This window comes from Cyprinodon tularosa, unplaced genomic scaffold (assembly GCF_016077235.1).
Source record: "Cyprinodon tularosa strain WSP-4 unplaced genomic scaffold, ASM1607723v1 ctg122, whole genome shotgun sequence".
Classification (NCBI taxonomy): Eukaryota; Metazoa; Chordata; class Actinopteri; order Cyprinodontiformes; family Cyprinodontidae; genus Cyprinodon; species Cyprinodon tularosa.
In genome coordinates, this window is record NW_024038026.1 from 1580170 (window position 1) to 1599731 (window position 19562).

At 37.0% G+C, this 19562-nt stretch overlaps 1 protein-coding gene across 1 annotated transcript in view; it reads right to left on the bottom strand.

Moving 5' to 3' along the window:
* The window catches only part of ccdc69 (coiled-coil domain containing 69), a 28209-nt gene extending 21109 nt beyond the window's left edge, over window positions 1-7100 (bottom strand). The window contains exon 1 of the mRNA XM_038276139.1: window positions 6952-7100. Within this exon, the coding sequence (XP_038132067.1) occupies window positions 6952-6972 (21 nt within the window). The 5' untranslated portion in view covers window positions 6973-7100. The remainder of the gene's footprint in view (window positions 1-6951) is intronic.
* Window positions 7101-19562: the final 12462 nt, after the last annotated feature.

A 19562-nucleotide genomic window follows, 5' to 3' on the forward strand; every position in this document is an offset into this window, starting at 1 on the left:
TTTATGTTTAGATGAGAGGAAGAGTAAGTTATTTGGCCACAATGGCAAGAAGTGCATTAGGGTTATAGACAGATTAAGAGTGATTTTTAAAAACACCTAAGTATGCTGTACCAATGTTCAATCATGATATAGGTAGCATCATTTAACAGGGCTGGTTCAGTGGCAGTATTTAGAAACACTGCATGAAGGAGATGAAAAAATTAAGAACCATCATGAAATTCTTCAAAAGATTCTCACTCAACAGACTGCAAGAGGTTTCACAGCTGGGTCATTGAAAGCTCATGATAAGAGAAGTAAAGTGGAAATCTATGCAGAACCGTTCACAGCTCTTTTTAAAATGAGTTCCCCTATTAAAATTGTAAAGAAGCTTAGTACTTAAAGAAAATAATTCATTTTGAGTTTACAAGAAGATATCTTGTCCCTAATCAGTAAACATCTGCGCTGGCCCACATCCTGAGCTTCTGAAGCAGCATCTTCACAAACCAACCAACAACTCCCAGCTGCTTGTCTGTAAACAGTCGGCTGATGGGATGTTGGAGGTCTGAAAATGTAATCCACTGAAAGAGCAGAAACATTTTTAACGCGGCTGACTTTAAATGCAGATGTTTCATTCCTAAGTTTTCGAGAGATGGCTGAGAAAATCTAATTCTTTATTAGATTTAGACTCCATTTAAGCATTTGTGGGAAACAATAAAGCTATTGGGTTGAATTTGATCATAATGTTTTGAGGGATAACATCTTTGGCTTTACCAGGGTTCCCAATTATCTGAGCCATCAGTAGAAAGTCCGTAGGTCGTGTGGAGCTGTCCTCCTTCATGGAGGAAGAACAAGGAGGGGGAGCGACATGTTTGGACATGTGAACACATCAGGGAGCAGCAATGCATCTGCTCTGGTTTCTGTTTTATTCTAAGATGACAGCTGCTTAAGTTCCAAATCTACACGGTTATTACCTCTAATCGCCCACAGAACCTCACTCGGTGATATTTTAACAGGTCCTCTAAAATAAACGTTACAAAGCAAAGTAGAATGATTGACATTTATAGGTAAAGCTTTTTTCTTTTTTGAAGCCTCTTTAGAAAAGACTCATCGATGGACAGTTTGTCATCCTTCATCACATCAACGTATGCATAAAAAAATAAAATCTATTTCATTTCTGAGGGTCAAGACAGAAAACCAAACATGAGAAAATGTCTTTTAAATAAAAAGGCAACAAAATATTCAAATCTGTATGTAAACCCAACTCTTGGAGCTGTCCCTTTCTGACCCTATTTGATGGAGTTCTTGAAAACACTTAATTCGGTTTGAACATTTCTAAATCTGGAAATTGCTGAATTCTCTCTTTAGCATGAAACGAGTCCCTGAGTATTTTGGTATATTGCTTCTATGGGTAGCCTAGCTGAAGCATAGATGAGATTGATTACCAGGGAAAATGTGGAAAAAACAGGAGCTAAGCCAAAAGATTAGGCTTCTTTTAATAACCAGTTTTCATAAAAAAAAAAAAAAAAAACAGGTCTGCCTTAAAGGTACAGTGTTTATTAATCATAGGGATTTACTGACATAAATTTAATACATTATCAATATGTGCATTATTATTACTTGTGAATTGAAAGTCTCAATCTTTACGTTTGCCTTATAAATTGCTACTCATCATAACATAAGAGTGGGTTTGCATATGTAAAGGCAGACATCTTTTGCCATACAGCAGCACAGAGACTAGTGACTATAGAGATCTCCATTATGCCCAAATGTGATTGCAGCAAGTTAAGCCTATACACCACCCTAAGCACTAATCAAATACTATTTATAAAATGTTCAATGAATACGACAGTTACACCAGCCACAACCAACAACCACCCAGTTGTTATGAAGACGCCCGATTTCAAGTGCCGGTTGTTGCATATTTGATTAGATTTGCATCTTTCTCCTGCCCTCAGTTGATTTTTGTCTTTGTCAGAGTGCCCAAAACAGGAGGATGAATCAACTGGACAATAGAGGTAAGGGAAGATGGCGTTCCTGAGCTCTGTCAGGAGCAGAGGGGAATCTGCATGAGAACAGCGTCTTACCCCACATTTACACTACCCTCTGAAAACCGCTCCATGCCGAGCTTGGATCATTTAACCGTGCTGTCCTTGGTTCCTTACGACCGTTTACACATCAAGCTAGCATGGTGCCTTGCCTCCTAGTGGCATAGAGGTAAACAAGTAAACCAACATGGTGGCGCCCATAAAATGTATCAACGTTGGTTATAATTGTGATAATTTGTTGTTTGCGGAGAATCAGGGGAAAAAGGCAGCCTTTGGTGAATTTACTTAACAGTGTCGGCTTTTGGGAAGTGGATACAACAAACGATAGTCTAATCAGGGCTTACAGATGCAGGAAACAATGACGGATGTTCAGGCTCATCACACTGCTCAGCAGAAACATCACTGGAAATCGTGTGACACGGTAGGGAAGCTAGGATTTTTATGAATGTCTGAAGTGTCATGATTACGGAGGCTGACTTTAAGGAGATGACGGATTCTGCTCATACGCTCTTTGTTATCTGAGAACTGAGGCAGAAATTAACCACTTCAAGAAAGGACTTACACAAATCACAAATTACATGCCGAACCCCCGGCCCCCCGCCCCCCCACCCCCCAATACATGAACGACTGGTGGTACTGGCGACATGTCATGTGCCAACCTCTTTCAAATTATCCCCGTTCCCAAGAAGCCAAGGACCACAGGACTTAATGACTTTAGACCTGTCGCCCTGACCTCTGTGGTTATGAAGTCCTTTGAGCGCCTTGTGCTTTCACACCTGAAAGATCACTAACCCCCTCCTGAAACCCCAGTTTTCTAACAGAGCCAACAGGTCGGTAGACAACATTGTCAACTTGGCCCTTCCCTACATCCTCCAGCACCTGGATTCCGCAGGTACCTACGCCAAGATTCTGTTTGTTTTTCAGCTCTGCCTTCAATACAATTATCCCAGCTCTGCTTCAAGAGAAGCTCTCCCCGCTGAGTTGTATTTACAAATGAATCTATAATAAAGACTACACATTCATTCAAAGCTGAACCAACCAATGGCCAGAGATTTTTTTTCTTCCCCATACAATGCAGCATCTTTTCTGTGCCAATGTGTAGCTGGAATTTTATCCTCTACATCCACCTACGGTATATTTTGTTTATTCAGAGAGAATAAACAAAATCAATAAAAGGCTCTTGCTCAGTTTTAAATCAGCAAGTTTTTCTTTTTCTTTATTTTAATAAAGACAGACTTTTCTAATGATCCATTTGGAAAGAGAGAAATGCATTTTCTCCTCTGCATGGATAGACACTAATTATTTTAACAGAGAAAAGGAACACATTCAAAGAGGAGGAGTTGGCCCTGTCATAATAAAGTATTACTGTATGAAGCAAGTTATAACCAAAACGTCAGCCCAGCTTTATTCCACCAAATAAGCTGATGAACCCTGTATTCTCTCTAAGAAATATTTAACTTCCTGTTTTCTTCACTTCCTGTACCGAAAGGTTTCAAAGGTCACAAAGTTCAGCCTAGTGTTTAGAAGCCATTGGTCCTCCTGTTTAGCTTTGGAGCGTTCAAGGAGGCTGCTTCATCATTCCGAGTTAAATCCTCTTCTTCGTGCCAGGGCCTTCCTTCTCTTTAAACAGTTAGCTCAGAGAGCAGCAGCCCAAACAGAGACAAGAGATAGACTTCAGTTTGGAAACAAAGATGATGAAGGAGCTACTATCCAAACAAAGACAGATCTGGACCAATCACAGTCCACAGACAAAAGCTCTGTGGTACCTTAACACACATTTCTCAAAGGTTTCTACATCCCGTTTTATTCTGAAACCAAGCGGACTGTTTATAATGGAAAAGTTCAGTCTAACTGGGAGCAAACGTCCAGGTTCTAACTGTAACCTGCACAACCGATTAATACAAGGTTCTCCAATATGTTTCAAGACTTTGGGTTCAGACTGTTAAACACGGGTGGCCAAAGGTGTCCCTGACCTGACTGGACATGAACGCAGTTAAACCTGTAGCGTAATGCAGGCCTGACCTTTTTAGAGCCACAGTGCAATCAGTGTTTACATCCGAGATGTCAGAACTTATCTGGTCTGTTTCAAACAATAATCCAGTTAAATCCACCAGGGTGGGACTCTCAGCCTGTTGGACTGAACTGCTTCTGTTCTCAGCTTATCAAGGATTTAGTCGGCTTTCCTGTTACACAACAGCCTGTGGAGACGGCTTCTCTGATGAAGAAACGAGTTAGGAAACAGTCAACAGGCTAAGGTATCCCTTTTTGTTCCCTTCAACTGAAATCTTCCCTTTGATTGTCAGCTCTCTGAGTGCCCAATAGAAATGTAAAGATCAGGCTTTCCCTGGAAGATAAAGATTTCCGGTGTTCTTGGATGTCCAACTCTGTTTAGTCAACAAAGCATCCATCTTTCAAAGTATGGATTTTTACTGAACTAAAACTAGTTAAAAGTACATACAAGGAATGTTTATCTGTTCATTTTAAAGTGTGAAGCAAGTAGGAAAGCAGTTTTATTTGTTTTTTTTCCAGTTTGATCTGATTTTATAATCAATCAGTGCTCGTCAAAGGAAAATCTGAACATTTTGGCATATTGGTGCATCTCTAGAGCAGGTTAAAATTGGTGATTTTGTATCAGACAGTCAAGATATAACAGGATACTGAAGATTCAAACAATTTGACAGAATATCTTATTTTATCATCTGTGATTTCAGCTAAATGTCCCTGCTTCTTCCAAATGAGTATGTCAGCGAGAAGAAAAAAAAAGAGAAAGAGCAAACTAGGACCTTAAACTATCAGAGATTAAAAATAACCATTTCAAACTCAGACATCACAGAGCTGTAAATCTAAACAGCCTTCTGTCCACTTTCTACAGATTTCTGTTGCATCATTCCAGAGCATCAAGCAGCTGTTCCTAATCTTACCTGTGCACGCTCTCAGTCTGGTTTGCATTAAAAAATTCTTGATCTGAAAACCTTTCCATGCCTCATTGAGACTCCAGAAGCTTCCAGGTGGCGTCCAACAAATCTGTCCCTCCTAGTAGAAATCCATCTGCTTTTGTGCTGCTGTTCCCAAATTCGGTTGAGAAATAATAAAAGCTCAGTCCTAGTTTCTTTTGTTTAGCAACTCATCTACACATCCTGAATATTACCTTTCAACAGTGGAACCCCCACAATATTTTAGCATTTCTTTATCCATCTCTGAGGACTTGATCAGACAAGTCGTCAATGGTAACTGCACCAATTTAGAACAAACAGCATAAACTGTTACTAGTAATACCTATTAAAGATGTAGGCTTATGATGAGAGCAGAGATCCCCATCCACCTTTAACTTTAAGCTAATCTGGGGGGTGATATATCCAGAGGGAAATATCCAAAATGCCTCCTTAAAAAGGCGATCAGAATCTGATGACGGATGCAGCTCTAGGATAACATCTCTCCAGTAATTACAGTTTCTACAACAAGGTCTCCTTTCTGACAGATGATGCAATCAGACTGGCTCCCTTTGATTCGAGTCCCTGGAGATAATGACCTTAAACTTTGAGGCGCTACACATTTATGATCTTATCTGCAAAATCATCGGCATTAAAATAAAAATCTCCTGAACTGCAGATCCTTCACCTTAGTTGTGCTTAGATATTTAAAGAAAAAGCAATAGAATCCATTTTGTATTGTAGATTTTTTTAAATTAGTGAATTTCCACTATGGTGTGTGGACTTTCCTAACACCCTACCTTCATTTCAGCAATCTGCACTGAGTCGTTGCTGAACGAACCGAACAGGTGGAGAAACCTGAACAATGTTCCGCACCCTCCTACATCATTTGACATCAAAAAGTTCTGTCCTAAAACCAAAGTTTTCCTTTACAACCAAGACATTTTTTAACAAATTACCAAGGCGTCACATCAGTGACACTCACCCTGGTGAAGTGGGATGTTCAGCAGTTTTCTCAGATTTAGATCCGGTTGTTGGCAGGAAAAAAATGCTTTTGGAATTATTTTGCTATGCGGCTCAAGCAGGAACTAAATATCAATTGAAAGAATTTCTCACTTAAACTAAACTGATAAAAAATTGTGATAAATTAAACAAAGACAGCAGTAGAGATCTACATAACAAGCAGTTTAGTTGAGGATTGGAAAGGATTCACATAAGTCCAAATCAAAGTTGGACTGAGCCACAACAGGTCCCTGGGACTCTTTTTAGTCTCTACATGGAGTCACTTTCTATCAATAACTAAAGGACGGCAGCTGTCAAACTTAATGTTTCTCTGAGAGGAGCCAGCAGCTCTGCAGGACAGTGAGACCAAATCACAGCAGCTTCCTGTAGGAGGCTGACAGAACATTGGAGAGCAGCTTATCACAGCATATTTAGCACATTTTTAAACTACAGATTATGTTGATGTTGGATTTAAATGTGGAAACAAGTAGAGAATATAGTCCAGATTAAATGTCATCCAGGTTCTGGTCACAGCAATCATTTTTTCAGTGTTTGGTCTGTTTTCTGACAAAAGAGAGAAAGAAAAAAAAAACCCCAGGATGATGCAAATTAATCTGCCATTTATATTATTCCTAATTTAAACACAGTTTATCCCAAATAAGATGGTTTGTGTTTTTACCATAAATCTGAGGTGGTCTGTCTGGGTTAAGGGGGGGCAGCGTGGGAAAAACCTCAGATTCAAACACGAAGCAGATTGAAAACAGATGTTCTCAGGTTCAGCTTATGTCACAGCTTATCTGCTGGGCGGAAAACGACCAAAGCATCCGAACTGAACCCCTGGTACCGGGCTACAGGTCGGCAAACATATGTGGTGGGGTCCAGCGGAGGAGTTTAACGGAGCAGCAGCCCGCCTGCTAAGCAGCATCCGAACAAACGAGCAGAACTTCCTCCTGTGACTCTCCTTTTGTCCTTTAGCGGTACTAAAGGTTTCTCACCTTACTGTGGGTGCAGCCCATTCCTCCACCTCCTCGGAGCTCTGCTCTTGGTTCCTCTCGGCCGCTCCGTCCTGATACAACCGCTGCTCTGAGCCTCCTTACAAACTTTCAAACTGATGAAAAAAATTGAACGCACCGCGGTAGAGGCAAAGCGAGGGGTGGGGCTTATTCGTGATGCCTTCAGGGAAACTCAGGAAGATATCATATAGTTTGGTTTTTATATAATTTAATGGGTTTTTCTTGACTAATTATTGTACACGTTAATAAAATATACAGCATAATTGTATCTTTTATTGTTTGCTTACAATTTGGTTTGAAAGTTGTTCATCATTTTATATTTTTCCTGAACATTTTTGCATTCTCTTTAACTGTTAACCCGTTTTGTTATATTATTTTAAGATTTACATTTTCTTCTACATTATTTCCTTGCTTTGTTAAATACGTTATTTACTTAACCTACCTAATTCATTCTTTTTTAGACATTATATTTTTGGGAGTTGGCTCAGAATTCGTCTTCCTGGCTGTGTGTTTCCCGGACAGGGCCGCCTTTTACAGTTGCTTTTTGTATCTCTGCTTCTGTCTCCTTGAACCCCAGTCGGCCTTGGCAGATGGCCGCTCACACTGAGCCTGGTTCTCCTGGATATTTCTTCCTGTTAAAGAGGGAGTTTTTCCTCTGCACTGTCGCTGCAAGCATGTTTAGTGTAAGAGATTGCATCCAAGTCAATGAGTCGATGCAATCAACTGGTTTTCCTTTGATAGAAAACTTTGAATCAATTTGACTGTATGATCTGGTGAACTGTAAAGTGCCCTGAGATGACATGTGTTGTGAATTGGTCCTATAAATAAACTGAATTGAAACTGAATTATTTTGCAAAGATTTTTTAATTGTTATATCATGTAAAAGGGCAGATCTGACTAATATTAACAGAGAGTCATTGAATGCTTCACATGTTGTTTGGATAAATTTGGAAATGAAGTTTAGAAAATTATGTCAAACAGGAAACAAATTTAAATGACCTAATTTTTACCCACATTAGTTTGACATGTTCTTCTAAAGTTGTATAATGTCTCACAGCGCCTGAAGCAGTGCCTCAAAGCCAGACATGCGCAGCAGCACTTCTTTGTCTGTAAAAGCAGTTAAGGTTGTTGCAGGGTCTTTAGAGGTTAAAAAATTGGCTTATAAAACGCCCCTGTGAAGGTCGTTCGGTTTGTTTGCTTCAAACCTTTAACTAATCATAGAAAAATGTGAGCATGTTGTGACTTTCAAGCCAATAAAACCTTTATTTATCTAGCAGACACGTCTGATTCCCTCTGTTATCAAAATACTCTGAGCTGCCTCATGTGATTTCGAATAGGATTTAGTGATTTTTGTTGTTTGTTTTGTTTTTGTTTTTTAAGTGGCTACAGCTTTACTGATAACATATATACGGGTGGTAACTTGAATGACATGCTACCCAAGAGTTCTTAAAACATTAAAACACATCTTTGAGTGGATCTGACAACATTTTTTTTTTTTTTTATAAGAATAAGTGATCTATTCTTCGGTCCAAGAAAAAACATCCAATTATTTTGTCATTAAGTTCCACTGGGGCTGGAATTGGCACCAGTTCTTCCTCCTCGTCTTCAACATGTCCCCTGTCAGACTGCGCTGGTTTTATTCTTTTAAGCAACACTTGATATATCTGAGTGAATCAAGCTCACAACCCTATTAATGATGCACCTCAAATTCAAGTTGGACATCTGTCTGCCTCGCCTTATGAAAACAATGACTTCACCACATGTCTGCCTGCTGATGTCACAGACATTTCGAAACACTATTTTCCTATTAGTTCAATCCAGTAGACGATACGTGATTAATGTAATCTCTGCAGACGTGCTGGGGTGCATTGATTAATTTTGTCATGGAACTAAAGAACCCCTCCCTAAAATCAACCTAATACATTTAAATGTACTAACATCTATTGTCAGGGTCAATTTAATAACAGAAATTGAAACTTCTGAAAAATAATCAGAATTATCATTTTTGTACAAATTTATATATCAGGTACTTCTGCTTTGTTTGCTGACTACTTATAAATGCTCCGTGTTCCGCCTTATCTTTAGGCCTTCATTCATCAATAGTGTCCTACATGGACTCAGCTGACCAGCTATTTACATTAAGAACTTTGTATTTTGGAAAATGTTACAAGGTCACGTGAATACAAAAATGAGTTTTGCAGAATATGGATGGATGGATGGATGGATGGATGGATGGATGGATGGATGGATGGATGGATGGATGGATGGATGGATGGATGGATGGATGGATGGCTTCCTTATCTTCAGCTTTTCTGCCACCTCTAACCACATAGTTTCATGAGTCATTAATTCACAACTGTAACAAACACAGAACAAAGAGAACAGATGCTTTCACAAGTACTATATAAAATCCTTCCCTTGTTACAGAGGAAACATTTTTTCATATTATCTTAAAAAGATATATAATATCCAAACACATTGTCTTGAATTAGGCTTTTTCAAGAAGAGGAGGAAGTTCAAATGTGATATTATTTTAGACTAAGGTCTTAGTGTCTTAAGGAGAATGAAATAGTAGAGATATATTCGTGTGATACAGATTTGTTTCCAATTAACTACATAATAACTACATGATTGAAAGAACTAGACTGAGAAAAGAGACTTTATCTCCCCCAAGAGGTCCCTCTCCTCATCTGACCCCAGGACCCCGGGAACCTTTGACTCCCTCTCTATGTAGCACACAGGGAAATATCCTACCACTTCCCAGCATTATGAAAGAATGACCATATTGACTTAACAGTAAATCAAGCACATCAATCCATGGGGTACAGAGCTGTGCAAAATATAATGTCCTTACACATTTTTGGGGATATGTTTTATTACTCATAAAAGTTTCAGACTATTAATCATATTTTAATATGAGAAGGTTTTGGAAGAAGGTGAGAAGAGTGGTGAGAACCGCAGAGAAGATCATCGGGCTCCTCTCCCCTCCATAAAAGACATTTCATCCCAGCACTGTGTCCCGAGCCCATAACATCATCAATGGCCCCTCAGACCCCCACCATGGACTGTTCTCCCTGCTGCCCTCTGGGAAGAGGATCCGCAGCATTCAATACAGGACTAGCTGGTTCTGTAACAGCTTTTTCCCCACAGCTATCAGACTTTTAAACTGTTGTAAACCCAAGTCAAAAATCAAGACTCTGCATTACACATAATACTTGCAATACATGCTGAATCTTCAAAATAGAATTCAACTTAAATGTTTTTACTGCATTTCGCAGCATACCTATTTATTTATTTGTCTATGTCTCTCCCATACTGACCAATTTGATCACTGTTGGACTTTATTGTTCATTTTCCCTGCGAAACTGCTGCACATTCACTGTCTGAAATCTGTATATCTGAATTTATACAAAATAAATGACAATAAAGTTTGTCTAAGTCTAAATCTAAGTTTTATTTAAGTTGTTCTTGGAAATAAAGCTATATGTAATTCTTCCCTAAACTGGGTATAAAACCTTTGTCAACAGCAGCCACCATTACGTGTTTATGCTAACTGGCTTTCAGAGTTCTTTCCATTGATCATTCAGATTGGAACTTGCTAACATACATTGCATCATTGCTCTGCTACTTTATATTAGTGCAATCTAGCAGTCCCAGATCATCACGCTGCAACAATGGCTTACTTTCTGTCTAATGTTATTTTTATGAAAAATCTTATTTTGTGTTGGATGAAACAGTTTAACTTTTGTCTTGTCAGTCAAAACAACAACAAAACTTTAGGTGTTTCTTTTTGTTGCATAATGAATGCTGACAATAATTCAGCTAAATGGCCTGGAGAGACTAGGACTATTCTTATCATGCCTGTAGCTGGGAATATTTGATGCCAAAAAAATCCCAGTTAATTTATTATTTAAAGAGAGGGGCGATACTGATAGACAGCCTTTAAACTTGATAAACACAGTCCCAATATAAAGACTGCTTTTTGTTTGAACATTGGTTCTTTCTGTCTGATACTGGAAAAACAAAACAAAAACAAAACTGAATAAAATCAATCGAATGGCTCTATTAGACATTAATTGACAGCTTATTTATCAGGTATTTAACGGTTGATGAGTTCACCTTTTTACAACATAAACAAGCCTGTAGAAGAGGTAGAAATAGATTGGTGTCAGAGTCTATATTTTGTATATATATATATATATATATATATATATATATATATATATATATATATATATATTAAACTGAACTGATCTACTGTATGAACTCAAACTCTGTTAATTAATGCTGTTGGCCAGGGACTTTTTAATATTCTGATAATCTAATAATCAAGTAATCTGTACTGTTATAGTTTGTCGAACTCACGTTTAAATACTGTAGCAAACAACACTTGTAAACAATACCTGTCATTTAAAACTAAACTCCAGGGATTTATTTTCAGGGATAACAGGACAAATCAAAGGATCTCAGTAAATGACTGTCTCCTTAGATCCTCTTAAAGGCTCAGACTACAACAGAGAAGGAACATTTCCTGGATGAAATGGTTATAGTTGGGAAATGGAGCACCATTAGGCTGGTTCTCAACATCTGGTAAACTAAATAGTTTTGTTTTTTTTCAAAGTTTTTATAGAACAAATTAGAAACCAGTTCAAGCAACAATCAAGTAAGCAACATCCCTGGTTTATCATCTTTATGTAAAAGCCTTTTTACAGTCCCATCCTCCACGGAGCATTGGGATGACATTAAATGCATTCCTTCTTAGGAGAAGTTTTAAAGCAAAGATATAAAACACAGCAACGACATTAGCTTTTCCCACATTAATTAAATCCATCTACAACCTTCACTGATAAATATGATGATTAAATTCATGCATGATCTAATATTTGTCCCAAAGGTTTTTCCCAACATTCTCTTTTCAAACCGAACAACAATTTAATTAATCTAATTGCATTTAAAAGTAACTTCCCATTAATTTCATTTGGAGTTTGATGTTTCTGTTGATGGTCTAATATGAAGCAGACTTCATGCTGTTAATCATTGAGGGATGAGGTCAGTGTGGGCGGAGCCTTACAGCAGCCATCAAAAAAGTGAAGCAGCTGTTGTTGGATGGAAACTTCTCATGACGCTGAAAACAACAACTGCTGCGACTGATTCTGCCACGGCGACGACAACGCTCTAAAAATACACTCCAACTCACATTCCAGCCTTGATGCCGTCCTAGTGTCTGTGGAAGGGGTGGGGCTGGGGCTGGGGGGTGATAATGTTCAGACTTCAGGCTGTCAGGGTGCAGTACTGTACAGACCGGCTGCAGATCCCAACATAAACTTAGGCCCTGACAGCTCTATAAATACCCTGCAGGTCATTGTGGAGCAGATTACAGATCAGCGTGAGAAAATCTAAACAGTTTAACCTGAGAGGCCACCTCAGTCTGCACCACCGGGCAGAATGGAGATTTTAGGTTCTGCAAATGCTTTAAAAAATCAGTCTATGGACCAAAATCGGATTCCTGTGTGATAAATCTGCAGGTTTTAGACTTGAGGTTACAAACCTCAAATCTAAAACAGGATTCCGAAAAAAAAATACAAGAGTGTAAGAAAACAATGTTATGAAATTATATCAGGTTAGCAGTTAGTAATCAGGGTGTCAGGATTGGGTATCAATCATCTATCCTTTTATCCCATGCTCCTCTGGGACTCTGGATGTCCAACAAGCAGGAGGCAGAGAATAGAGTACAGGTTACACTTAATCCAGTTAAATTCAATCTATGATTTTTATGAATAAAGCTCCAAGTTTTGACATTTTCTCATGTTTTTGGGATAAAAATAAATAAAAGCAAAAGGCAGAATTGATTAAACAATTTGACATTTTTTTAAGGGTTGGTATTTATCCCTGATGTGTTATCTCAAATAATACATTCAGCTCTGGGTACATTATTTGTTGTATTTTGGAGTTATGTAAACTAGAAAATCTAGCACCTCTTGTTTTTACACTCAAGCCACTTTAAAATCAGGTGAGTCAGCAGATGGCTCCATGCAGGTATAGGTGTCAGCATTGCTGACCTCTGGATCCTACTGACCTGTGCAGATAGGCTGCACATCAAAGGGGCTCAGGATACCTCCTGGACGCGTCACTTTCAAGTTTTTTTTTTTTATTTGTTTTCTTTTTTTAAGGCATGTCCTACTTTTAAAAAAAACACAGAAAAAACTCAGGACTCTGTCACGAGCCAAGGGTTCCTCAGAGAGGACCTGCATTGCAGTGGAGAATGGTGTATTAACCTCTGATGTCACTTCTACAACCAGATTTCCCATAATTAGATGAAAATAGGTTAATTAATTTAGAGTTAAAGGTGTAAATGTGATCTTTCTGGATGACTACCCCTGAAGCAAGTCAACATTTAGTCATGCTTTCAGAGTTAACATGTGACATTGTTTTGGTGTATTAAGCAAATTTGAGCAAATTGTGCCTGAAGGATTTCTCAGAAAAATATAAGTGTAATAAATCTCTCTTTAGCTGCAGGCAACAAATGTCGCCTTGTTTTCTCGCTGAGTAACTCTCCTTGTATGTTTCAGCTCTCCTATTATTGAGTGACACGTTTGGTTTGAAAGAAAAATAACCCCAAGCAAAACAGAAACATCAGAAGTTTTATGTGACAGAATAAATAGTTTTGAAAATGGGAAGGCTGCCGTAGATAGTTCACAGATCAGAGATCCAAATACTGTTTATCTTCAAATACTCTTTATAATCCGTTTTTATTTTTATTTTTTGTCTTTAATCTCGAGATTTTCGTGCCTATGAGTTATATAAAGAAAAAAATAAAGATATGCTACCACCTTGTGGAAGAGCATTGAACTAACAGTGTGACTGTAGGGTCTTTTCCAACGTTGATATTTTGCACCACCTGCTGGTTAAACACAGTAGCTACATAAAGCCTACTCTGAGAAACAGGACCTTGACTATTTCCTTTACATCTGACTTTAAACTTACCTAATATTTAAACAGCCAGTAGGGACGGTAGTTTTTTTCACCTAGGTTTGTTTGCTGCTGTAAAACTTGCATAAATCACCTAAGTTAATAAAACAAGGAGAACTGCTCTAACAAAAATATCCTGAATGAGAGCAACTGGCCATCTATTTGAAACAACGTGTTCAGGTAGAGGAGACATGGTTCAGATGCAAAAAGCCATCTTTTTTTTTTCTCCAATCACAAGCCAGCTAAATTGACATGCCTAGTTGGACCCTCTCTCTCACTAACTAGACAGAAAAATTCAAGATCTTCTTCTAAATTTATTGTAGCTGTGAAAGTAAATCTTTTTCGCCCACACTGTCCTGACCATTTGAATGAATTAATTACAACTTAGTTAGATTAAATCATTGTTTAGTTTTACTTTGAAGTTATAATGTTTAGTATATAAATAAAAGAATGGTGCATGTCCAATCAGTTCAGAAAAAAAAAAAAAAAAAAAAAAAAAAAAAAGCTTTGGACCCATTTCCAGTCTCTCCTTATAACACACTGGCCACCACAACTCCATTGATGCAACACAGTTAACTGATTTAATTTAACACTCTAAATAATCTAACAAAATTTACAAAATCATCTTTTATAAATATTTCATTTTGTTAACTTTGGATAAACTTTGTTTTATGATCTTACATATTGACATGAAAACAAGGAAACAATTTATAAGGAGATTGTTTTTTACTGGTAATACCTTAGTAATATTGAAGCTTCTGCTAAACTATATTAACCTCTAATTTAGAGATTTATTTCTTTACTTAGCGCCTTTGTTTTTTATAAGTAATTCCTCTAGAGAAAGGGATGAACAGAAGATTAGATCAAACAAATAATGATTTCGCCCATCCTTAGAAGCTGTTAACGGCCTTAAACAATTTTAGCTGTTTTATATTTTATTGCATAGTTATTGATAATGTCATTGAGGGCAAAAGCAGTAACAGATATGTCAGATTTTGCAAATGAAGTCAACATAATTCGACATGAAAACAAACTATTCTTAGAAGCCTTATTTTAAAAGTAAGTTTGTGCTTAGAAAAAACTTGTTCCTGATTTCCTCAAGCAAAACTCACAAACAAAAATGATAAATCTAAGTGATCAGTATTAAATCAGAAATTAGTATCATAACATCTTTCTGCATAAACATACACAGGCTGATGGAAAAAGTTTTAATGAAAAGTTTAAAAGTTTTTTTTTTTATTTGCAACATAAGAAAAACAAACATAACATGCAAACAATCTTTAACTATGTTTAAAGGGCAATGTTTTTCTAACCAAACTGTATTCTAAACTACAACAACCAGATCTTTTCTGCGTACATACTTTAACCTGGGCAAACATAGCAGGTGTTTGGATTTTATACACAGAGAAGTTGGCGTAATAATTGCTCCTCTTATTTTTTCCCCTGTATGAGAGAAAAGCGTACAACTGCATCTAAGCCATTTATTTTCTTCTAAAATATCAACATGCTCTTTTCCTTTACATATATTTGGGAAGATTAATTATTTGATTAGTAATTTCCACCATGGAAATTACATCTCATGTAATTATGACATGTTTTAAAAATAGACCAAATATCTGATATGGTTAAATAAAATAAATAAAAAAATTAGGAATAAAATTGTAGAAAGAGAAGAAAAACTGCCAGAATAATATGTTGTTTATAAACAAAAAACTGGAAGACTATTTACTAAAACAATGGCAAGGCAAGGAATTTTTATTTGTAGAGCACAATTAAATATATGGACAATTCAAAATGCTTTATATGAATCAGATAATACAATAGAAGAAAAATAAAAGCAGAAAAAGGCAAGTACATAAAAAAAAACATGATAAAGGAAGTAAAACAGTTGGATCACAACCTTAAATTCCCGAGTTATCAGGGGTATTAGTGACGTCCATTAGTGGCTTTAAAAGCTAAATCAAAGAGGTGATCTGTAAAAGCTGATTTAAAAATGGCAGAAGAAGGCAGTCAGCAAAAAAAAGGCAGCAGAAAACGTTTTCAACATATTTCTGACAAACAAAGTTGAGTTAAATTAAGGTAACTGTGCTTCAGGTCATTCAAATGTTGACAGACAAACAGTTCAGCTGTGAGCAAAACAGATGTTATAATGAGATCTTCCTATAATAATGCTGGAATGTTGAAAATAACATTCAACATCTGATCAAACTAATGAATGACCTTAAAAAATAGATTATGCTGAAATTTTTCTTCCATTGGAAATGTCTGACCAAACTATAGACTTCACATTTTTCAGAAATATTCTTTGAGGTTTGTTGAATTTCCTATTACAAATGTCCCTTAAAACTATCTAAATGAACATGGTTGTTGGGTGCAAGAAATAAAAATTATACTATTCAACACTGCTGTAGCCTAGTTACAAGGATTTAGGAAAGGTTTTAACCCATTTCACCTTTGTCCCATCTTTAGAAGGTTTGTCCTGATTTCTGCTTCCATTTTGTTTGTCAGTCAATAAGTCAAAGTCCAAAGCAAGTCCTATAAATGATTCGGGTTTACTGACACATTTTACTGACCAGTATCTATTCCAGCAACTGAGGTAACAACAGCATTATATTACTGTTTTTCATATTTAGAAAAAATATATATCTGTTTGAACTTTTATTGTTGTATTTCAGCTAAAAGAGTACGTCTTAAGAAAAGAGCAAGTCTTTAAACTGGTTTGTATTTTTATTTATTTTAGTTTTCTGAGGAGCTGAAAGTTTGATCTATTTCACAATTATTTTTTTTTCTACATTTCTTCCTATAGGTAATAATGAAGCTCCCACTTGCATGTTTGCTGTTGCTTTCTACCACTGTACTCTATGTGGAATCAACTGGTAACCCTTGTTACCGGAAATTTATTGAACAGCATATAAATGCAAGGATGACACAAAATCAGTGTGATGCTGTAATAACCAGTAGACAAATCTCACAAACCGGCAGCAACCTTTGCAAGGAAACCAACACTTTCATTCGAGCCACCGTAGGCCTCGTTAAGCCAGTTTGTGAGAGGGCAGGGGAGCCATACAGGGGAATGATCAGGAGCCTTCAACCTTTTGACATTGTTGTCTGTACTTTGAAAAACCAAGGAGCAAGACTACCACACTGCCAGTACAGGGGGGCTATACGTACCAGAAGAATTGCCATCCAATGTGAGCAAGGCTTGCCTGTGCACTATGACGGAGATATTGTAGTCATCAATGACTGATTGGCTCAAGTGGTTCTCTTTGTCCTGTTCAATAAAAGAAGATATTAAATCTTTATTTCCGGGTGTGATTGTGTATACACTATAATGATATAAGGACTGCTTTATCAAAATAACAGCAATTCTGCATTTTAATTAATGTAGACAAACATATCATTAATATCAGAAGACATGTTTTTAGCTTCGCTTTGAGCATATTGACTTTTTGATGGGCTATAAAGAAATAATTTTGCCTCATAGTATTCCCTGAAAATACTGGACTCATTGCAGCTTACTGGACTGTTTTGTGTTTTTTTAGCCTAATTGTCATTTTGTGATAAGATTTTAAAGCAAAAAAGATGCAAAACAAAAACTGTTTATTCAATTCAAATCACAATACAGTGAATGAATTCATTATTCCCCAAATCTAACCATATTATTTCAGCAGAACTTCACTGGCTTCTCCAAATGTTATTATTCCATTCTAGATGTTTTCTTCAGGTTTCTACCTCCTGCAGTTTACAATATTTGCCACGTCCCTAATTTATCAACTTATCCCCACATATAGAACACACGTGTATAGTGGAGAATCAATATGATCTCCATAAATTAGAGGCTTTGCCTGGCCTTCTTTGTGTCCCTGTGGAATCATTTGCAAGTCAGATGTGGTCTTTGGGATACTTAATGTAATCATCTAAGGGCTGGATTTGTATTTATTATATGTTCTCGAGAGAGACACATGTAGGCAGACAACTTCTCTATATAGTATGCCTGAAATAACAGGGACATGTGAAAAAAGGGAAATAGTAAAAGATCATCAAATAATTGGAATGTTGATGCTAACATTTCATGGAATGTTAAAAGTAAACACAAGATAAATGCCTAAACAAGAAAAATACTTGAAACAAGCAAAAGGACACAAAAGGCACCGAAAGACTAGAATCTATGGATCAGAATCACAAATTTCCCGGAGGCTGTCATATTAGGCTGTATTTTGATGCAGCCAGTCCTCCTGACATCACATCTTGAACTGTGCCCTGTGGCTTCTTTAAATACAAAGAGGAAACTCTTTTCTCTCTCTTCAACTCGATCTCAGTCTGGATGCAACGGATAGACCTGAACATTTCAGCTGGACATCACGTTACATTTGGTGCAATCTGTGCAATCTCTGGAACCATAGTCCATTTTTTTCTAAACAAAAAAGGACTATCCTCGAAAGAGCTCTCAGCTAAAACTCTAGCACTGCCTGCTGGTACGCCCGTTCTGACACAACAAATAAGGAGTTTTTGTTATATCTTTGCCTGTTGATCAACCAAGATAACCCCCGGTTCCTGTCCTTGCCAGACATTCTGTGTCCGGTGTGCCTTTCTGCGCTGTGAGCAGTTCTGAACCAAAGACCGCTGAGTTGCTGCCTGCTTAATACACTTCACAATTACTAAATGGACCAATGAGCATATATTCACCAAATGGTGGCAGCAAAGCAAAGTGAAAGAGAAAGGCAGGCTAACAGCTTGAGATATGGTGTCAGAGTATAAAATTTAAATAAGATAAGAAGACCTGTTTATGATCTTTACATTAAATTTTTTTCATTATTCTGGACAGAGGTGGATAATCCAGGCCTAAACAGAGATCAGTTCCAACATCTCGATTTCTAGCTCCACCATACAGACTAATCATATGAGGGATAAATCACCTGGCTAAGTTAACAGGATAAAGGAAAACAAGGCAGAGTTTTTACTTTCTGGCCCTGTATTATCCACCTCTGATTCTGGAGCACTTTATTTTTAATTACTAACACCAATAATTCTAAGTTAAATTAGGGCTTTTATCGGGTCTCTACTTAATTCATTTTTACAAAACTTACCTGATTCAACTTGTAAAGTTACTCCATTTATCTCTAACTATTTAGAGCTGATCCGTAATGTTTTTACACAAAACATTTGAGCTAGTGTACGTCAAAGCCACCATAAATTTTTTTCTATTATTTTAAATAACTTAATTGAGCTAAATTCCGATCAATAATAATTTCAATTGAACTGACTGTGTCTTCAAAAGATGGATAAAACACGCATTTTAAAAACAAATGTTGCAAACGTATTGAAATATGACATAAAACTCACATTTAATAAGCAAAATAAAAAATACCTTATCTCTTCTATTACCGCTAGAAGTTACTATACTTGAAAAAACAGTTGATCACAGCAGGGATTCGTATTTAGATGAAACAATACTGAAATATTTTCACAGCTGCAGCAGTAAAGTTACTGGACCCCACAATGTGTGAAGTATGATTATTTCCACAGTTGTGGTATATTTCAATAGAAGAGGGTTGGACAGAACTTTGTTGTTTTCAGAAGCGGCCACCCATATGTGCTCCTCCCATTAAATAAGCTTATAAAAT